Source organism: Eulemur rufifrons, chromosome 30 (assembly GCF_041146395.1).
Source record: "Eulemur rufifrons isolate Redbay chromosome 30, OSU_ERuf_1, whole genome shotgun sequence".
NCBI classification, from domain to species: Eukaryota; Metazoa; Chordata; class Mammalia; order Primates; family Lemuridae; genus Eulemur; species Eulemur rufifrons.
Window position 1 is genome coordinate 95031247 of NC_091012.1, and position 21501 is coordinate 95052747.

General features: G+C 40.5%; 1 protein-coding gene across 7 annotated transcripts in view; it reads left to right on the forward strand.

Moving 5' to 3' along the window:
- The first annotated feature begins 617 nt into the window (after positions 1-617).
- Positions 618-21501, forward strand: part of VSIG4 (V-set and immunoglobulin domain containing 4) — a 55432-nt gene continuing 34548 nt past the window's right edge. For 6 of the 7 annotated variants that reach the window (XM_069462822.1, XM_069462824.1, XM_069462820.1 and 3 more), the window contains exons 1-6: positions 618-867; positions 6712-7068; positions 7822-8103; positions 17830-17892; positions 18438-18515; positions 21003-21107. In XM_069462822.1, the coding sequence (XP_069318923.1) occupies positions 813-867; positions 6712-7068; positions 7822-8103; positions 17830-17892; positions 18438-18515; positions 21003-21107 (940 nt within the window). In that variant the 5' untranslated portion in view covers positions 618-812. The remainder of the gene's footprint in view (positions 868-6711; positions 7069-7821; positions 8104-17829; positions 17893-18437; positions 18516-21002; positions 21108-21501) is intronic. The other variant, XM_069462826.1, reaches the window with a different exon arrangement.

Sequence of the window (21501 nt, forward strand, 5' to 3'; positions counted from 1 at the left end):
CATACCACTATCAGACCAATGAGCTGGTGCACTGGAGGTTAGGCTTAACTTCTTTTAAAAAGTAAATAATAGATTCCTATGAAAAAGCATGGGGAACATTAATGGATATGGATTCTTCCTTACCACCAGAGAGGTGGAGCTATTGGAGAGATAGATTCAAAGAGCTTTCCCAACATGAGATACGGCCTATATTCACCTATAGCAGCCTTATCCATGGGCTTGCCAATTATTCAAGCTTTGATGTGTAGAAAGCCCTTTCACACACTGAGCTCTTATACAGGCACCCATAGGCACCCCACCCCTGACACCCTGTCCATTGTATAGGCTGAGCAGGCAGGGGTTAACAGTACAACTGATGAAAATTGCATAGGCTAGCAAAGTTGATTTCTTCTCCCTGGGCCCACCAGAAAAGAAAACACCTCGATACTGGAGTGACCAGATTCATCCCAAAGGTCACCCCCCCCCAACCTCCAAGTCTTGTGGAGGGGACCCAAAATAAACATGGCATGGGAGATCAAAGACCAGAGAGCCCCATTGGCTCCAGGGAAAGTCAAGTCAATACCCTAGCAGGGGGAGGAATTGCTTCACTCACTGTGGAACCTCCAACCCCAGGCAGCGGGGGAAAGGGGTGCCCCACGTGACCTGTGCTGAAATAGGGAAGTAAGGGGAATGTGTGATGGGACTAAGAGTTTGAGTGAGAGATATAGGGAAGGAAAGGAAGTAAGCAGGCACAGACACTGGCAGCCACCAGGAGTTCAAGCCTCTTCGGCATCAGGAGGCTAGAAGAAAGGACAGAAGTGGCTCTGGCTGTGATGGGGATCTTACTAGGCCTGATACTCCTGGGCCACCTAACAGTGGTCACCTATGGTAAGGCAGCAAGTGTGGGCCTGGCTACCACTGCTGGCTCAGGCAAAAGACTGGGGGGTTGGTGTTGAACGCCTACTGAGGAAAGCCTATTCCTGCTGGGCAGGTGAGTGTTCTCAGCCTACTCTACAGGCTCTATTAGCTTTGGGCAGCAGGGAAGGGGGTCATTGATGGCTGCTGAAGAAGCCAGGAGACAAGTATGGGTAGACATTTAAAAGTATTACCTCTTGGAAAACATATGCATGATTTTGTAGTGCTTGTTGTATCTTGGAGACATCAAGAAGGTTTCCAATACTGCCCAAATCCCTCTTCCATATGCTGTCTTTCACCTGAAATTCTGCCATTAGCCTTAACCTCTCTGCACCCAGGCTTTGATCCCTGTTAAGATATACAGCTCCCAAAGAAGTGTTGTCTAAGAGTTGGATGGGACCGTAGAAGTAAATACCACCCTTCATTGTTATGAACAAGTGCTCAGCCATATCTGCTCACACACATTAGGAACTTGGAGTTCACTATTTCCCCAAGACCATCTAGACTATCCAGGAGCAGCTCCAACTGTTAGTGTGTTGAACTAAATCCACCTCCCTGCGGCTTCCATCTGAAAGCCCCAGCTCTGCTTCTTGGAGCTACACAGGACATAGCTGCTCCCTCTGCCCCCTGACAGCCCTTCAAATGTGTGAGGACAGACAGTATATCCACTTGACTCTTCTCTTCTCCAAGCTAAACAGCCCCACCTTCTTCAACTGGTCTTCATAGGACTTTGTTTCTTACCCTTCCTGGGCTAACTCACTTCCCTGTGGATATGACTTGTTTTATATGGGTTCTGTGGGCTGGACACATATCCCAAAGGAGGCTGGACTATTCCATAGTAGCATTATTTCCTTGGGTATTCCTCTACCCTCATTTACACCCCTGAGAAGTGGTATGACTTTTCAGGAAACTATGCCTGGTAAAAGCTAAGTGATACCCAAGATAGGGTATAAGAATTCTTGCTGCACTTCTGCTTCTTTCATCTTCCTAGAGTAAAAGACTATAGGGTGTTAGTTTGGTGTCACTTGGGTCAGAAAGAATCCAACTTTCCATAGCTGTCTCAGATTAGGTTACCCTATCGTGGGGCTCTGTGACTCATCAAATTCTAGAACTTAAGAGCTAGAAAACATCCTGAAGTAAATCAACCAAGAAGGAAGAGAATTTGACCCAGACCACAGAGCATTAGCATCAGAGTTAATTCTCCTGAAAAATAGTGTTCTTTGTACAGCTACAATATTTTCATTCTCTAATATGTTTTACAGTTTACCTCTCTACCTTCTCTAAATCTGTTGGTTTGGGCTGAGACTCACAGAGGCAGGCCTGAGGCTTGAGGCAACATTTTATGAATGTTAAATTTAAATCCTCTCTGTGTGTATTTGTGTGTGCATGCACATGCATGTGCATGTGAGCACTCACATGTGTTTTGTTTCTTCCCCTGCCTGTGAGGTTGTCCATCCCTGGAAACTGGCCTTCCATTTGTGCATAGGAGCTTACACGATAGACCTGAGCCTATATTCTAGGCCTCCAGACTCAGCTCGGGATATACTGAATGGCTGATGGTGCCTTCCCTCTCCCCAGACCTCAGTGTCCCCCGCCCATCTGTACAGCCAGGAGATTGACTTGGCTGGCCTTAAAGGGGCCTCTCAGCTGGACAACTCTGTGGGACTATGGCTTCAACTTCTATGAAGCCCCTAGGGGCCACAATTAGCTATTAGCCTCTTCCTGTGGGACTAAGGCACATGTTGAAATAATCATAATAAAAGAAGTCCTAGCATTCATATTTTACAAACATTTTTAAACATCTTATAAAAACATAAGCATTTTATAAACATCTATGATCTAATTTAATCCTCTATCTAGGGGGCAGCCCAGGATAGGGACAGAGGTCAGGCATGTGGGAGGGAGGGGAACATGAGAAATCTCACCCTGTCTATAATGATGGAAGGAGAATGATTCAGAAAGAGACCCTGAATGTGTCCTATAAAAGGACCTGCACCTAGAAAACTGGGCCTTTCTTTACTTTAGGACCATTAAACAAGCCCCAGACTTTTGCTTTTCTAAGTCCAAGTCCCAGGACCAGAGTAGGCCCAGTATCATCCCTTCTTTCCCAAGGCAAACCCTACATCAACAAAGCCCATTGGGTCAATGTCCAGCCCTGGTCTTTCTCCTGAGGGAGGCCAGTGTTTGAAGGAAACATAATATTTCCCTGAGGGATAAGAGCAAGGCTCTAAGATTCTGGGCAAGGTTTTTCAGAAAGCAGCTGGCAGATGAGAGCATTCTTTTTCGGGCAGTCAGGGGAGTAATAACTAACCCTAGGAATACCTACCCTGAAACCAGGTAGGCCCAAGTAATGGGTTGCTGGTTCAGTTGTGGCTAGTGGTTTAGTAAGTAACCAGTATAGCATCTGAAAGTCTGTATTCTAGGCCTCCAAACCCAGCTCTGACCTTGCTATCTGTGTGACTTTGGGTGACCATCTTTCTCTCTCCGGGCCTCAGCTTACCCATGTGTATCATGAGGGAATTCTCCTAAATTGTTTCTAAAAGCCCTTCCAGCTGTGCCATTCCAGCAGTCTTCAAATTCCACCCTCCCTGGTACTTCAACCCCTGTTATACCAAGTGGCTCAACATTTGGTGGTTTTGAGGTATCCATAATGGGCAGACAATTACCCCAAGAGGTGGGGCTTTCCTGAAATGGATTTCTCCTACCCAATCTTCCAGGAAAGTCAGGAATATTGCTTAATTTGGCCAACATTTCACATTGGCTGCCAAGCCAGCCCCATTATCAAAGACACAGACTGCTATATTCTCTCTGTCTACCCTACAACCCATAGGTGGCTTAGTACCTGCCTATAACTGAGTAGATTTTATCAGGCTGTGGAGGGTGGTTCCTTACCATCTCATGTGATAACTTCTCCTTTATATCAATACTAAGGCTGACAGTGATCCAACCAAATGAATCTGTTTACTCAGGGGAAGACATATTGAAGACTCCTATAGGATAGAAAGAATTAAGACAAATATGAGAAGTTTCACTTGGGGCATAGGACAAGACTGACATTTATCAAGCACCTACTGAATGCCAGCCATATGCTAGGTGCTTTCACACTTATGAACTCATTTAATGTTCACAATTCCCCTCCATGGAATGTTTATTATTACTTTCATTTTACTGATCATGACCTGAAGTTCAGACAGGTTTAGTAATTTACCCAAGATCACACAGATCTTGGTAAGGCAAACGTTGGACTTAAATTGGTGTTATTCTTACTACATCGTGCACTCCTTCACTACCCTCCTGATCTCACAAATTGCTCCTCCTAGGTGTTTTTCTAGGTTCCCTGGGCACCACAAAGATAGTTGGAAAGTATAAGTCAATGCTATTGTGGTTGCCTTCACTTTGGAGATCAGAGAACAGGAGGAATAATACAATGTCCTCTTTCTTGTGATACCTTGTGCATATCATCCACTCTCTCTTTATGATACAAATAAAGCAGGAGGAGGAAGAACAAGAAGAATAAGGGAGAAAAGGAGTAACAGATGCACAATGGGAAAATGAGTGGAAGGAGGAAGAGGGGAAGAAAAAAGTAAAAGGGGGAAAAACCACTCCATTCTGGGAAGTCTAGTTACCAACTGTGTCCCATACCCCCTTTCTGGGATGGAGAAGTCAAACCTGACCTACTTACAGAAGTGACTTTCAAAATTGGGAAATTAGGACTAGCTGGCCATGTTCTTGACAGGCCAGACTGGACTACATGAGAATCTCCAGCAAATTCCCAGAGAGGGAAATGCGAGCCAGGCCTTGCAGCTCCTTCAAGGTCAGAGGGAAGACATGCACATGCATAGACAAAGGCATTTTCAGCTGCTCCAGATGTCCTCACTGCAGAATCCTGCTTTGTTACCCAGGAGAGGAGTGTGAGAATGCTTTTCAGAGGAGAGGAGGGAGATTGAGGAAGGCCAGAGGGAGATTAATGGGAAAGATTCCATTAAACCAAGAGGCTCAAATAGTTTTCATGGGGCTTAAGGATGGTATACTTATGCTTGTGTGTGGCAAAAAATATGTATGGGCACATATGTCCATCATGATGATGAGCTGTATCTGCATGCACATGGAGACATGAACTATCAACAGCACAGTGAAACTCAATGCTCAATGAAAATTCACCACCAGTTAGAACATGTAATTATTTAACTTCTGTTTCCATTATAGTCTGTTAGCAGTGGACTATCCAGAATTAGAAGGGACCTTAAAGAGTAATGCTGTTCAAGACCCAAATAAAGCTCAGAACTTCCCCAGACAGCTTAGTCCACCTATAGGCAGCTCTGACTAATTACAAAGTTTATCTTCAGGGCAAACCAAGATCTATCCCTCTTGTACTCCTATTTGTGGGTCTGAGTTCTGCTCTCTGCCAAGTCTAAAACTCTCCAGGGATTATGTGGTGGATCTAGCAATATGGACTTATGTTTATTTATTCTTTTCTTCTCAAGGCCTTAATCTTGGCCAAAATATGCTGTTGATGTTTCAAGAGTCCCTGGTAGGGCACAGGCCCAACTTTAGTATCCCCACTGATAGAAGCCCTGATGCTTGATAATACATTCTGGAAGCTAGAAAGTATACTCCTACCCCATCCAAAAGGTGTCATCTTTCATCTGCTTGGGAATTCTGAGCTAACTAAAAGGTTTTTATTCAGTAATAGCTCACACCTTTAAAACCACCTCTCCTAGGAGAGATATAAAGACATTGCCTAAATATACCCCCTCCCCTGGCCCCACTTAAATAAAACACAAAATACTCAACATATGAGCTTATGGATGGAAAATTCTACTGGGAGGCAATGGCTGTTTCAATGTTTCCAATCTTTACCCCCTCAGTTTCCCACCCAAGCAGGTCAAGGAGCAATCTCCCTTTGCTCCTACCACCATCTCCACCACAGCCAGCTCCAGGATTATATTTAGACCCTTTTCCTCTTCAGACCAAGCATGGACAAAATCTTTTCCCCCTCAGGGTGGAATTTTCCAATGTATCATTGCTGAGAACTAAGAGAAACCAAAAGGGAAATAAACAAAGAAAAGAGAAATCAGAAAAAGCAGTCAGGCTTACAAAGTGAAGGTTTCAAACTTCACAATAACTGATGATTTTGTTAAGGAGGAAGGCACACCCAGGCCTCTTCCTCACACCAGGTTCCACCCTCAGAATTGCCTTTTTCCTGCCCTCTTCACCTGTCTCTTCCAGAGATACATTGGGGTTAGGACCCCAATCACTGAGCCCTTTGAGGTAGAAAGACGGGTAAGAGGGCAAAGGGCCCTTTCTTGCTGAACCCTAAAGCCCTCACATTTCCCAAGGTGCGTATTTAGACCAAATGAAATAGTCTAGACCCCACTTCTTAGCATTTTTGGTCCTACATCTCTTGGAAAATACTGAAAGAAAATTTTTTCATGTGCTTGCAGAATGTTAGCGTTGGCAAAATCCCTAGAGATTATTCCACCTAAACTCTCCACATTACAGGTGAAAAACATGGGTCCTCCATAATGGGAGGTGACTTACCAAGGATCACTTCACAGCAAGGTAGTAACATGAAAAGGTAAAAAGAACTTAATACTCACAAGAGCTAGACAATATTAAGGGCTTTCCTTCTGAGTACTGGTTCTGATTGATAGGAGGGCTGGAAGAGAACAAAAGGGCACAGAGAACATTGAAGTGTGATAGAAAGAAAGTTGAGGGGTGTTTCTCAGAAACCTTTTGGGGTCTGCCACTGTCACCCTAGTTCCCAGGTGTGTATGCCATCTATGTTTGTTTCTTTCCTCTGTTCCCCTTCTTCAGGTCATCCCATCCTGGAAGCAGTACAGAACGTGACAGGGCCCTGGAAAGGGGATGTGTATATTCCCTGCACCTATGGTCCCTTGCAAGGCTACACCCAAGTCTTGGTGAAGTGGCTGGTACAACGTGGCTTATACCCAGTCACTATCTTTCTACGTGACTCCTCTGGAGACCATATTCAGCAGGCAAAGTACCGGGGCCGCCTGCATGTGAGCCACGAGGTTCCAGGAGATGTGTCCCTCCAACTGAGTACCCTGGAGATGGATGACCAGAGCCACTACACGTGTGAAGTTACCTGGCAGACCCCTGATGGCAACCGAGTGGTGAGAGATAAGATCATTGAGCTCCGTGTCCAAAAACGTGAGTCACTGTGAGGGTAGGAAAGCATTGATAGGCAAAGACCCAACAGAGGAGTGTAAGTTTAGAAACTCCTGAGAAACCCAGAGACTTTTGTTTATCTATATATAGGCTCTCTTCAGCTATACATGCTAATCAGAGGAAGTGGACAGGCAGAGGATTCTCAGGGTCATCCCTCCCATGGTATAATATAAGAAGTGTTGGGAAAGGTCCTTGGCCTTCAAATCTCTACCCTTTCAGGTGTCCCAGAAATTTCAGCATCCATTGCCTGGTTGCCCTCCTTGGGCTCTGGACCTTAAAAGTCATAAAAATGAGTATATCTGGTCAGGATATTGGACAGTAGATAGATGCTGACAGAGAATCTCTGGGGGAAAGGAGGCAGAGGTTAGCCAGGATAAGCTTTACTGGCTTGACAATTTTACAAAGGTCTGGTCCTGGTAATGCAAAGCTGCAGATAAGCCAAAAACTCTACTTAAGCCTGGAAAAAAATATATAGTATATTATTCTTTAAAAATCTGTTGGTTTTTAACTCTGGAGAATCCAAAACCCCAGATAATGCAAAAAGTACCTAATCCTCCAAAGGGAACTATTTTTATTTGCAGTGACCTTTTGCCTTCTTTCTTCCCAAGTCAGGAGCCCCCTATAGTTCCAGTTGCAGATATATGCATGCCCTTACACCCAGGAGGAATGACTCGGCCTTGTGTCCCCATATTATTATGACTTCCCAGAGTCTCCTCTCTTGTCTTTCCTTTGCAGTTTCTGTCTCCAAGCCCACAGTGACAACTGGCAGCAATTATGGCTTCACGGTGCCTCAGGGAATGAGGATTAGCCTTCAATGCCAGGCTCAAGGTTCTCCTCCCATCAGTTATGTTTGGTACAAGGAACAGACTAATGACCAGGAACCCATCAAAGTAGCAGCCTTAAGTACTTTACTCTTCAAGCCTGCAGTGGTGGCCGACTCGGGCTCCTATTTCTGTACTGCCAAGGGCCGGGTTGGCTCTGAGCAGCGCAGCGACACTGTGAAGTTTGTGGTCAAAGGTGAGCAGCCCTTTCTCCTGGTGAACATCTAACAGACCATCTTGAACCAGAGATACCTCAAAATATGCCCTTATGCCAGAGAAGGGTCGGGGGAGTAGGGCCCCACGTAGTAAATGGTTGTACAATCACAAAGAAAAAAATTGGGGGCTGGAAACAATAGGGCTAGAGATTGCCTGTCATGTTGTAGGTTAAGTAAATAAAGATGGTAAAAGGAAAAGTGACGTTTACTAGGTACCTCATATTTGCCAGATACAAATAGAAGAAACTGACACACATTTTTCTCATTGAATCCCCACAACTGTCCCATGAGATAGCTATCATTACTCTTATTTTACAGAAGAGGAAACTGAGAGTCAGAAAGGGGAATCTACTTGTCCATGCAAGGGCTCACAGCAAGGAAATACAAATCTGGATTTTCACTCAAATTTCATGCTCTTTCCACTATGTCTGATTGTTTCTCATGGTTGAATCTATATCAGATCCTGGGAATCCTTTGGAAGCTGTTTTTTTTTTTGTTTGTTTGTTTGTTTGTTTTGTTTCTGCTTTTTGTTTGTTTTAGTAATTGTTTTTGCCTGTTTGATCATGGTTGCTTTTGCTTTACGAAATAAAGCCCATATCCCTACATATTTTCTTTTAACTGCCCCAGCCCATTCTAAAGCCAAGTGCCAGGTCTGGTTGAGTCTCCATCAAGATGGGCTCTGGGGTTAATCAAGGTACTATCCTGGGAGCACTACAAACTATGCATATAAAACTGCAGGCTGGGGTTTAAATGAAGAGCTCAGCAGCGATACATCCAGATGAGTCTTCTTGCTTTTCAAGAGAGCTCTTTGGAAAGGAAGATACGGACCCCAACAAAGCTGCCATTGCCAAACATGTTGCGAACTAACTGCTTTTAGGAAATTACCCACAGAACCACCTGAAAATTACTGTCCTCTGAGGATAGTTCTGTATAAGGAAAGTGAGCAAACTGACTATCACCATTTGGGTTAGGAGACTGATGTTGGTTTGATACTCCTGTGTTTCCCTGTAGGGATTTGTTTCTCAATGTTGAGTTGTAGTGAAGATGTGTGTGCTGTAGATCTTGGTTTGCTAGTTTCAGGGGGAAAAAAGGTGGTCCACCCTAAGAGAGTTATATGAAGTGTCCCACTTCTCTGAGAGCTGACAGTCTGGTCAAGCAGAGAGAGCAGGGCATGACCAGAAAGCCCAAGAATGTATACTTTATGCAAAAAAATAAATAGAACATTTTTCCCTTCCCATGAGTTACTTTCCAGATCATCTGGGCAGAAACTTGATCACAGCCAACCAGCCCATCTATTTATTGTCACAGTCAATGTTTATCACAATGCTATTAGGCAGTGCTCGCCATTACCCTCTATTGACAGATAAGGAAACTAAGGCTAAGAGAAGTTTCAGCCTTCCATGCATCCCTGCTCTCTGAGCCAAGATACACTCTTTTTGTACACCCTGACTTGGTCCCATGAGCCTGGAACCTTGTTTCATCCCTGTCCTACAAAGCTCTCAACCCTTCACCCTTGCACCTCACCTTCTGTACTGTTCTTCAGTTCTGGAATGGCTCTATGGGCCATGCCTTTGCTTTGCTCTTAAACTGCTGAGCTCTGCTGACAAACAAAACAAAACAAAATACAGGTATGCATTGGCCCCACTTTAGTTTAATGCTATGTAACATCCACTCCCTGCCCCCATGCTGTTTGTCAATCTATTGCTCATCTTTGTCTTATTCCTTATAGCATCTGTTCAGAACATTTCCACCTTATTTCAGGCTCCCAGCCGTGCTCTTAGATGATGAAATCACCTCTTTCTCTGAGAAGATCCAGACTCTCTTCAGATGTGAATTCTATCAACTATCCTCCTCTCTGCCTTCACATTTCCCTACCCATTTCCTCTTGGCTCAGAGTAAGGTGTACTTTGGTGCTCTCTACAGCAAACCCCTCCTCCTGAACTCTTAACCTCAGGTACTGCAATGCCCTGCCGCACCCTTTCTTTTCTACCTAAGCCCAATATATATGCATGTATAATATATATATATGTATATATGTATGTATGCAAGCTATATATATGTGTGTGTTATTTAAAAAAAAATCTTTCTCTTCATCTGCCACCCCATCTCTCCTATGGTTGCTACTAACCTTCTCAAGAGGTAGTTTCCATCACCTGTACCTCCTAATTCTCCACAACATAACTTTGTAAACTGGGGCCATCATTGACCTCCAAATCACCAAAGCCCACGACCTCATCATTCACACACATTCTCCTGAACATCTTCTGTAGCAGTTGACATGCTGCTACATGTTGACCATTTCATCCTCCTCAAAATTCTTTCAACCACTGCTATCAATGACACCACTTTCTCTTGGTTCTCCTAAGACCTCTAACTGATCTTTCTCAGACCTTTTTGTGCTGGCTCTTCTTTCATTCACCCCTTAATTGTAAATGTTCTCAAGGACTTAGTTTATATTCCTTTCCTCATGTTTCTCTATATCATCAGAAGATTTTATTTACTTCTGTGGCTTCAAATATCCCCTCTAGGCTGATGACTCTCAAACCATAATTTTGTCTGTAATTTCTCTCCTGAGTGCTAGATCCCATTTTCTGCTTACATTCTGGATAGCTTCATTTTAATCTCACCTTGTCCAAAAGTATGCTTACCTTTTACTCACCAAACCTATTCCTCAAACCTGTTAGGAAACAACGCAGTATCTTTGACTCCTCCTTCTCCTTTACTTCTCACAGTCAGATAATCATCAAGATTATCAAGTGTTATAAATTTAACTACTAAATGAGATATCTTATTAAGCTTCTCCTTTCTCTTCCCATACCCTCATGGTCTCATTATCTTCTTTCTGAACAATTTCAGTAGTCTTGTAAATGGTTTTCCTATGTCCATACATGTTACCAAACCATTAACTTATTCAACATTTATTGAGTATCTATTTTATATCACTATATTATAAAATCCAAGAAGCAGAATTCTGCCTGTATACTTCATGGCTGTTCTCTAGAGTCCAGCAAACTACTTGGTGCATAGGAGACACTAATCAAATAATGTATTTGTAAATGAATGGACAAAATATGCTACTCCCTCACCTTAAAAAATCCTACCACACTGTTGTCAGAATTACTTTCCTAAAGCTTAGACTGAGCAATATTTACTTCCTTTTTCCAAAAGCTTCTGTTACTACCCTTAATTCCTTCAACTCAAAGAACAAACCCCAAACTCTTTTAGTCTGTCCCCAGCCTGCCTATCCAGCCTTATCTTCCAAAGTAACTCCTCACATCTGAAACATAGCATGCTATTCCCTCTGCCTACAATGTTCTTCCTCTTTCTCAGCCTAAAGAAATTCTATTGATCTTTCACTGACATCTTTTTGCATTGAGATATACTTCACATACTGAAAAATTTAACATTTTAAAGTATGTAATTCAGTGGTTTATATGATTTTGGAACCATACCATTATCTAATTCCAGAACGTTTCAATCACCCCAAAAGGAAACCCCATACCCAGAAAGTGATCACTTCCATTTTTCCATTCCTTAACCCCTAGAAAACAGTAATCTGGTTTCCATCTCTAAGGATTTACCTATTTTTTATATTTTAATATAAGTTGAATCATACAATATGTGACCTTTTGTGCCTATTTTCTTTCACATAGTATAATGTTTTCAAAATTAATTTATGCTGTAGCATGTATCAATACTTCATTTTTTCAATTCCCTTAGGCACATGACTAAGAGTAGAATGGCTAGATCATATAGTATCTCTATGTTTACCTTTTTGAGGAAGTGCCAAACTCTTTCCTAAAGTGACTGCACAATTTTACCTTCCCACCAGCAATATACAAGGATTTCAATTTCTCTACATCCTCTCCAACACTTGATATTTTCTGTTTTATTTTTTAAACAATAGAGATCCTAGTGGATATGGAAAGGAATCTCATTGTGGTTGTGATTTGCACATCCCTAATAATTAATGATATTAATCATATTTTCATGTGCTTCTTGGCCATTTGTATGCCTTCTTTGGAGAACTGCCTATTAAAATACTATAGCCATTTTTAAATTGGGTTGTTTGCTCTTTTTTTGTTGAGTTATAAGAGTTCTTTATATATTTAGAATACTAGATCTTTACCAGATATATTGTTTGCAAGTACTTTCTCACATTCTATATTTTGTCTTTTGAGTTTCGTTACAGTGTCCTTTGAGGCACAAAAGCTTTTAATTTTGATGAAGTCCAACTTATCTATTTTTTCTTTTGATAGTTGTGGTTTTGGTGTCATATTTAAGAATCTATTGCCAAATTCAAGTTTATGAAGAGTCACCCTTGTTTTCTTTTAAGAGTTTCACAGTTTTAGCTTTTATGTTTATGCTTGATTTATTTTGAGCTAATTTTGGTGTATGGTGTTAAGTAGGGGCTGAATTTCATTATTTTCCTTGTGGTTATCCATTTGTCCCAATGCAATTAGCTGAAGAGACTATCCTTTCCCATTGAATGGTCTTGGCAGGCTTGTTGAAAATCAATGATGAATGATACATAGGTTTATTTCTGGATTCCCAATTGGTTAAATTTGTTTCTAAGAATTGTATTACTTTTGATGCTAGAGTAATAGAACTTTTTCTTAATATCATTTTTGAATTGTTCGTTGCTAATTTATAGAAATACAACTGATTTTTTATACTGATCTTTTATCCTGCAACCTTGCTAAACTCACTTATTAGCTCTAGTCATTGTTTTGTGGATTTTAAAGGATTTTCTATACATGATCATGTCATATAAAAATAAATATAGTTTTATTTCTTCCTTCCCAGTCTGCATAACTTTTATTTCTTTTCATTGAATAATTTCTCTGGCTAGTACCTGCTGTACAATGATGAAGAGACATAGCAAGAATGGACATCCTTGTCTTGTTCCTGATCTTACACAGAAAACATTCAGTCTTTCATCATTAAGTTTGATGTTAGCTATGGGTTTTTTTGTAGATGCCCCTTATTAGGTTTAGAATGTTCCCTCTATTCCTAGTTTGTTCAATGTTTTTATTATATAAGGGTATTGGATTGGGTCAAATGTTTTTTCTTTGTTAAGATGATTGTGCTCTTCTTCCTCCTTTTTTCTGTTAATAAAAGTATATTACATGGACTCATTTTTGTATGTTAACCAACTTTGCAATTTTCAGAAAAATCTCACTTGGTCATGGTATATAATCCTTTCAATATACTGCTGGATTTGTTATTCTAGTATTTTTAAGAACTTTTGCATATATATTAATAAGGATGTTGTTTTTTAGGTTTTTTTTTTCTTTTGATGTCTTGTCTGCTTTTATATCAGAATAATACTGGTCTTACATACTGAGTTAGAAAGTATTATCTCACCATTTTTTTAAATAATTAATGAAGATTCAGCATTAATTTTTCTTTAAATATTTGGTAGAATTCACTAGTGAAGCCACCTGAGCATGACCTTTTCTTTGTGGATAGTTGTTTGATTAGTATATAATATTTTCACTTGTTAAAGGTCTGTCTTTTCAGGTTTTCTATTTCTTCTTCAAAAATTAGTTTCTGTTATTTATTTGTAATTTCATTTAATTGTGGTTAGAGAACATACTTCATATTATTTTACTTCTTTAAAATTTACTGAGATATGTTGTATGCTCCAACATATGGCCTATGCTGGATAATGTTCCATGTACACTTGAAAATAACGTGTAGTCTGCTATTTTTGTGTGGAGTGTTCTGTATATGTTTGTTAGGTCTAGTTGGTTAATAGTGTTGGTCAAGTCTTCAACTTCCTTGCTGATCTTCTAATTGTTCTATCCATAATTGAAAATGAGATATTGAAGACTCAAACTATTATTGTTGAATTGTCTATCTCTTCCTTTAATTCTATCAGTTTTTGCTTCATGTATTTTGGGGCTTTGTTGTTAGGAGCATAATTGAAGTGTCTTATTTATAGACTAATACTTTTATAATTACAATATGTCCTTCTTTGTCTCTTATAACAATTTTTGTCTTGAAGTCTGTTTTCTTGGATATTACTGTAGACACTCCAGCTCCATTTTGGTTACTGTTTGCATGGTATATTGTTTTCTATCCTTTTACTTTCAAACCATTTGTGTCTTTCAACCCTAAGTCTGCTTAGCATATAATTGGATTGTTTTGTTAATACATTCTGTCAATCTCTGCCTTTAACTTTGAGAGTTCAATCCATTTACATTTAATGGAATTACTGAGAAGATAGCATATATGTCTGACATATCCCATTTGTTTTCTCTATATATTATGTCTTTTTTATTTCTTTTTTCCTCCATTACTTATGACTTTGGTATGAAATAGATAATCTCTAGTGTACTATGTAATTCCTTTGTTATTTCTTTTACTATATATTTTGAGGTTTTTTTTTGTCTTTTTTCATGGTTGCCCTGGGGCTTACCATTTATTCTTTGTTTGTTTATTTGTTTGTTTTGTTGTTTTTGAGACAGAGTCTCACTTTGTTGCCCTGGCTAGAGTGCAGTGGTATCATCTCATAGCTCACTGCAGCCTCAAATGCCTTCTCAAGGAATCTTCCTGCCTCAGCCTCCCAAGTAGTGGGGACTACAGGTGTGAGCCACCACACCTGGCTAAATTTTTCTATTTTTAGTAGACATGGGTCTCACTTTTGCTCAGGCTGGTCTCAAACTCTGGACCTCAAGCAATCCTCCCACTTCGGCTTCCCAAAGTGCTAGGATTACAGGTATAATCCACTGTGCCCAGCCATCTTTGATTCTTAATTTACAATCTAATTTGGATTTATAGAAACTTAATTTCAATGGTTCAAAAAAATTGATTTTATGTAGCTTCATTCCCCCTCCTTTAATGCTGTTATTGTAGCAAATTGTATCTTTATATATTTGTAATCATATCAACATGAACTTATAATTATTGCTTTATGCAGTGTCTTGTAAATCAGAAAAGAAAGAAAGGAGTGACAAACAAAAAATACCTTTACACTCCATGTTTACTTATGTAATTACATTTCCTAGTGGCTTTTTACTTGTTCATGTTGTTTCTATCCACTGTCCTTTTATTTCAGCCTGAAGAATGCCCTTTAATATTTCTTATAGGTCAGCTATGCTAGCAGTAATCTCTCTCAGTTATTCTGTATCTTGGAATGTCTTAATTTCTCCCTTTTTTTTTTTTTTTTGAGACAGAGTCTCACTCTGTTGCCCAGGCTAGAGTGAGTGCCATGGCGTCAGCCTAGCTCACAGCAACCTCAAACTCCTGAGCTCAAGTGATCCTCCTGTCTCAGCCTCCCGAGTAGCTGGGACTACAGGCATGCACCACCATGCCCGGCTAATTTTTTCTATATATATTTTTAGCTTTCCATATAATTTCTTTCTATTTTTAGTAGAGATGGGGTCTCGCTCTTGCTCAGGCTGGTCTCGAACTCCTGAGCTCAAACGATCCACCCACCTCGGCCTCCCAGAGTGCTAGGATTACAGGCGTGAGCCACCACGCCCGGCCCCTCCCTTATTTTTGAAGAGTAGTTTTGCTGAATATAAAATTTTTGATTGATAAGTTTTTTGTTTAAGTACTTTGAATATATCATCCCACTGTCTTCTGGCCTCCATTATTTCTGATGAGAAACTAGCCATTAATCTTACTGAGAATCCCCTGTACCTGAGGAGTTGCTTCTCTCTTGCTGCTTTCAATATTTTCTTTATATTTGGCTTTGGCTTTTGATTATGATATGTCTAGGTGTGGATATTTTTGAGCTTATCCTACATGAAGTTTGTTGACCTTTTTGGATTTGCAGATTATTGTTTTTCATCAAATTGGGATTTTTTTATATTATATATTCAAATATTCTGTCTGCCCCTTTCTTTCTCTTTTTCTAAGACTCCCATTATGCTTATGTTGGTACACTTGATGGTGTCCCACAGGTTTCTGAGGTGCTATTCATTTTTTTTATTCATTTGCTTTTATTTCTGTTCCTCTAACTGGATAATTTCAACAGTCATATCTTCAAGTTTATTGATTCTTTATTCTGCCTGCTCAAATCGTATCTAGTGGATTTTTCTCTGCTTTGTTGAATGAAATTTTCCTTTCAGTTGTTGTAAATTTCAACCTCAGTATTTATGTATTGTTTCTTTTTATAATACCAGTCTCTTTACTGATATTCTCTATTTGGTTTGAGTCATTCTCATTCTTTATTTTAGCTATTTAGACATGATTTTATTTAGTTTTTTAAACATATTTAAATTGCCTTGTCTAGTAAATCCAATATTGTGCTCCCTCAGGGACAGCTTCTGCTGATTGAATTTTTTTAACTGTTTATGGGATACGTGTTCAGTTTCTTTGCATGTCTTATTTTTTTGTTGCTGAAAACTGAACTTTTAAAATAATATAGTGTGGAAACTCTGATTCTCTTTCTCCTCAGAGCGTATTGTTGGCTGCTTGTTGTAATAGTTGTTTTGTTGTTGCTGTTGTTGTTGTTTAGTGACTTTTCTGAACTATTTCTGTTTAGTCTTCTGTATTCTTTGTCATGGATGGCCACTGAAGTCTTTACTTGGTTAGTGTCATGGTCAGCTAATGATTGGATAGAGATTTCCTTAAGTGCCTAGAACCAATAAATCTCCTAGTCTTTACCAAAGAGATATGTTGCCAGTTGAGTCATGTCTTCAACACTCGACCAGGCAGTTTACAACTGTGCCATAGCCTTTACTTCCTGCTTATTGAAAGACTCAAGGCTATCCAGAGGGAGGAGCTTATGGCCTTCTCATGTCTTTGCTCAGCAGGCACACAGACCTATGGATGTGTGTGGCCTTCTAGATTCCCAGAAATGTGTCAGAGCTTTTCAAAGTCCCTATGGACATCTCATTCTTCAGCTTTTCCTTTTAAGTTATTCTGGTTAGACTCTTGTTTTCCCCAACTGTTATCCATTGCCCCAGGCAGCTATGTAACAAATGCTTCCCCATCCCTGGGGAGAGGCTTCTTTTAGCACTGGAAGACCAATAAAAGAAATATTTTGAGTCAGGTCTTTCAGGTAACCACCAGACAGGTCAAATAATAACAATTGTTTGGAAATTAAATCTATTCTTCTCACTCTAGCACTTGGAATGGGGTTTTATTTTCATGACTACCTCTGAGCTGGGAAGGGATGAGGGGACTAGGGTAATTTAAAACAATACCAAGCTTGCTGTTCTTACCAAAATTGGGATATTTTTCTTCCATAAATCCTCCCTGAGTTGCTGCAAACCTTTGGCTAATTTACAAACTTCTGAAAATGTGTTGATTATGTCAAATATTTCCAGTTATTTCATCAATTTTATTAAAGGGAGAATTCTTAGAGGTCATTACTTTACCATTTTCACTGATGTCACCCACTGCCACCTTTTTTATGATATTTCCCAAGTCCCTTTCAAGGAATGAATCACTAAATTCCAGTTAATATTAGCAAATATAAAATATATTTTCCCATCCCAGTTGACAGACCCTCTGAACTCTAGCTACAGATTACTTTGGGGTCTTTGAACCCCGGGTTAAAAATCCTGTCCTAGATTCATGTGTGAAGGATAACCAAGCAACACAGGACTCACCAGCATCATGAGGGAAGTGTTGAGACAAGTCCATGTGTGGACCTGACTGGCCTATACTTACTTCTCAATTTTCCTAGGATATTCAATTATTCATCCAAGGGTACCAGAGCCCTTGACTGGGCTCCCTTTTCCTTGCAGATTCCTCAACGCCAATCAAGACCAAGACTGAGGCATTTACAACCACGCAATCCCTCTTGGAAGGTGAGTTTTAATAGGATTTGAATAAGTAGAAGAGATCTGAAATAGTGTCATGAAAACCAAGGGAGGAGCACCAATGTCATTGCATGGGGAATGAGAAGTCACTGGGTTCCTCAGAGAGAATATAGAAGTAAAGGAATGGAAATAAAAGAAAGGTGCAAGAAGTTAAGGGTAGTAAAGAAGTGGGATCATAAACATCTACTCTTATTTGTGACAAGTTTTGAGGCAAAAGGAAAGAGAGAGTTAGGATACTCACATTGGAAAAGCAAGACAAGAGGGCACTGAATTCTGTTCTCCTCTTACTCTGACTTACTATATGATTTGGGGTATATTATCTTTCCTTTATGGGCCTTCTTCCCATTGCCCATCCCTAACTGTAAGAAACTGAGATACCTTACCTCATAGTACTTGTGGTGGTGACATGGCCAGACATTCTGGAAAGCTCAGCACAGATGCCCAGAGAAGGGTCCCAACTTTTGCAGCCATCCCCTACCTTATAGCCCCAGGTTGGAAGAGAGTCCTCTGACCCTAATTCCCTGTTGCTATAGCAACATCTACAGTGAACCCATCCTGGAACCAGACGACTGACATAGATGGCTACCTTGGGGAGACCAGTAATGAGCCAGGTAAGAACAATGTCAAGACTTTTATCTTTCTTTCTTGGATCCAAGATTTATGACCTAAGCTTCCCACTATATACACTGTTCTATGGCATTCAACTCTGCAAACCATTACCTGCTATGTGCCAGGCAACGATCAAGGGCACTGAAGATGGGTGGGGTAGGTGGGATGGGGAAGCAGAGGTACAGATCCAGGGATGAGCAAAATCAGAGCAGGATTAAGGGGAGTATTAAATGTGTTCTTGGCTTGTTCTCTGTGCCATAGTAATACACTTCCAAAACATTCTGAACAAGAACAAGGATAGGATCATCATGACCTCAGACAGCTCTCCTAGAGAGATGGGCACTGGGCTAGGTAAGAATTATGTTATTGGCTGAGCTCTTCACCAAGGCTCTCCAAGAAGCTTACAGCTGATTTCTGATTCCTTTTAAGTCTCAAAGATCCCCAAGTCAGGTTCTCAGAGATCTGACCTCCAAAGTAATCTTTTGTGCTTAACCTGGAGCTAATAATCAGCTAGTATGCACTGACATGACTGCATTGATTGTTAAAATAATAAAATACTTTCATACCAGTTGATAATTAGCTGTTTCCCTTAATCCCTGAGCTCCCCATTATCACCTGGGCTGCCATGGCCCATCCCCGGAACTCTCCATATCACTCTATGGTCCTGCAACAGAAGTGTTAATGCCTGGTATGTCAGGCGACCTTTGAGACTCCAGGTTTACAGCAGGCATTTGTTGTGATTGGTTGGTCTTAAATAGTTTGATGACTATCACTCCTGGTCTCATTCTCTGGCTGTGTATCACTGAGGATAGACTTGTGAATGCCCTTTGTACCTCTCCCTTCCAGGTTGCAGAGCTTCTTGGCTATCTCTGGACATAGCTCAAACATGTTTTGTGTGCCACCTTTGCATTTGCACCTTTGGCTTGAAGGCTTCCATAGTTCTGTGCCTCCCCCAGAGCAACATTCATTGGGAGAAGGGAAGTTAGAAGATGACTCTTGGAAAGTTAGTTTGGGAAGATGAGAAGATAACCGTGGAAAGAGTCTAAGTTCTCAGATATTGAGCTTATGCCCTATTTTCTCTATCCAGTTTTCCAATATTTGACCACCTTTAAGGAGGAATCTTTCTTTGATCTGCACCAGCTTATTTAATAGCTTGAGTTCTCTCCGTTCCAACAAGAAGCTCTCAGAACCACAGATACCAGATTCCCATGAAAGAACATCTTGGAGTCAAGTAAAAACAAAGCCAATTGTAGCAGCAAATCCTAAAGGCACTGAAATTTCTTTCCCTGTCCCTCCTTATCGCCTGACCTAGTCCCCTAGATTCAGAATATTATAGCTAAAACTACATTAGACATCATCAAACTTTTTCATTGAGCTTACAGGTAAACTAATGCCTAGTGACAGTCAAAAATTTGACGAAAGTCATGGTATTCATTTTTTCTATGGCTGCTGTAAAAATATAACCCAAACCTAGTAGCTTAAAACAGCATAAATGTATTCCCTTATACATCGTAGAGATAAGAAGTCTGACATAGTTATCACTGAGCCAAAATCAAGGTGTCAGCAGGGTGGCATTCCTTCTGGAGGCTTTGGGGAAGAATCCATTTCCTTGTCCTTTACAGCTTATAGAAGCTACTCACGTGGCTTTCTTCCTCCATTTTCAAAACTAACAATGTAGCATTCTCAAATCTCCCTCTGACTCTGACCTCCACTTCTGTCTTTCCCTTCCACTTTAAAAGGATCCTTATGATTATATTGAGCCCACCCAGATAATTCAGGATAATTTTCCCATCTCAACACCAGCTAATTATTAATTCTACCTGCAACCTTAATTCCTTTTTACTATGTAAACTGACATATTCACAGTTTCCAGGTATTTAGGTGTGAACATCTTTGAAGGATTATTATTCTGCCTACCACAGTCATACACAAAGTAAATAACAGATCAAGGACTGTAAGCCCAGTCCAGTGGATTCCTTCAGCTTTTAGGCATAATGTGAATATGTACCCCAGGTGGCTCAGTGAAATATGTTTTGAGAAAGGAGGAGGCTGAGGACTTGGCCAGAGGATGTGAGGGGAAGAACCATTGTGACTAGAAGTAACTGACCAGAATCTCAAGAAGATAGCATTTTTGTGAATCTGGGAAGTCAGAATACTACTTTCTTCTTTCTAAGGGAAGCTGAAAACCTCCTGTCTTGGTCCCAAAGAAAGCATGGAGAACTAGCTCAAATGCCCAGGTCAATCAGCCATCAGTCAATGAGTCTGGAAGAACCTGTTTACACATGGCATCTTTAGTCCTTCTCAAGTCTTTCTCATTGGACCTGGAGGGTTTTTTTTCTTCTTTTTTGTCTCTCTGGCTAGCTAAGAAGGTTAGGAGAGAATGAAAAATGAAAAAGAAAGAAGCCTGTGCTGGTCTGGGCTGATCTTGGAGTTTCTGTTCCTGGCCTTATTTTCAATCAGATACCACTTACTTTTGTTTTGCCTTCCAGGAAACGGCCTACCTATCTTTGCTATCATCCTCATCATCTCTTTGTGCTGCATGGTGGTTTTCACCATGGCTTATATCATGTTCTGCCGGAAGACATCCCAACAGGGTGAGTGATGAATATGGCTGGGTGACTTTTGCTCATTCATTTTTTCTGGAAGTATATTTGATCCTACTGTCCATATCAGGGACTGTGTTAGGCACTCCAAGGAGTTTCCAGCCTTGTTTGGGAGTGAGAGTAGGGGTGCAGGAAGACAGATGTTCAAGCAAACAATGACATAAGACATGTGAAAGTAAATGCACAAATTTTTGGTACCCAGCCAAGTACAGCCATCCTTGTAATGAGTTACCTCACAAGGATGCAAGTGAAGAGGAAGTCACAATCCATGCCCTCAAGTTGCTTACAATTTATTTAGGAGATTCAAGGTAGAAGCATGGAGTTGATCAATAACAATACATAGCAATAAAGGCTGTGGACTCCAAACCTGGAGAAGACAATCAAT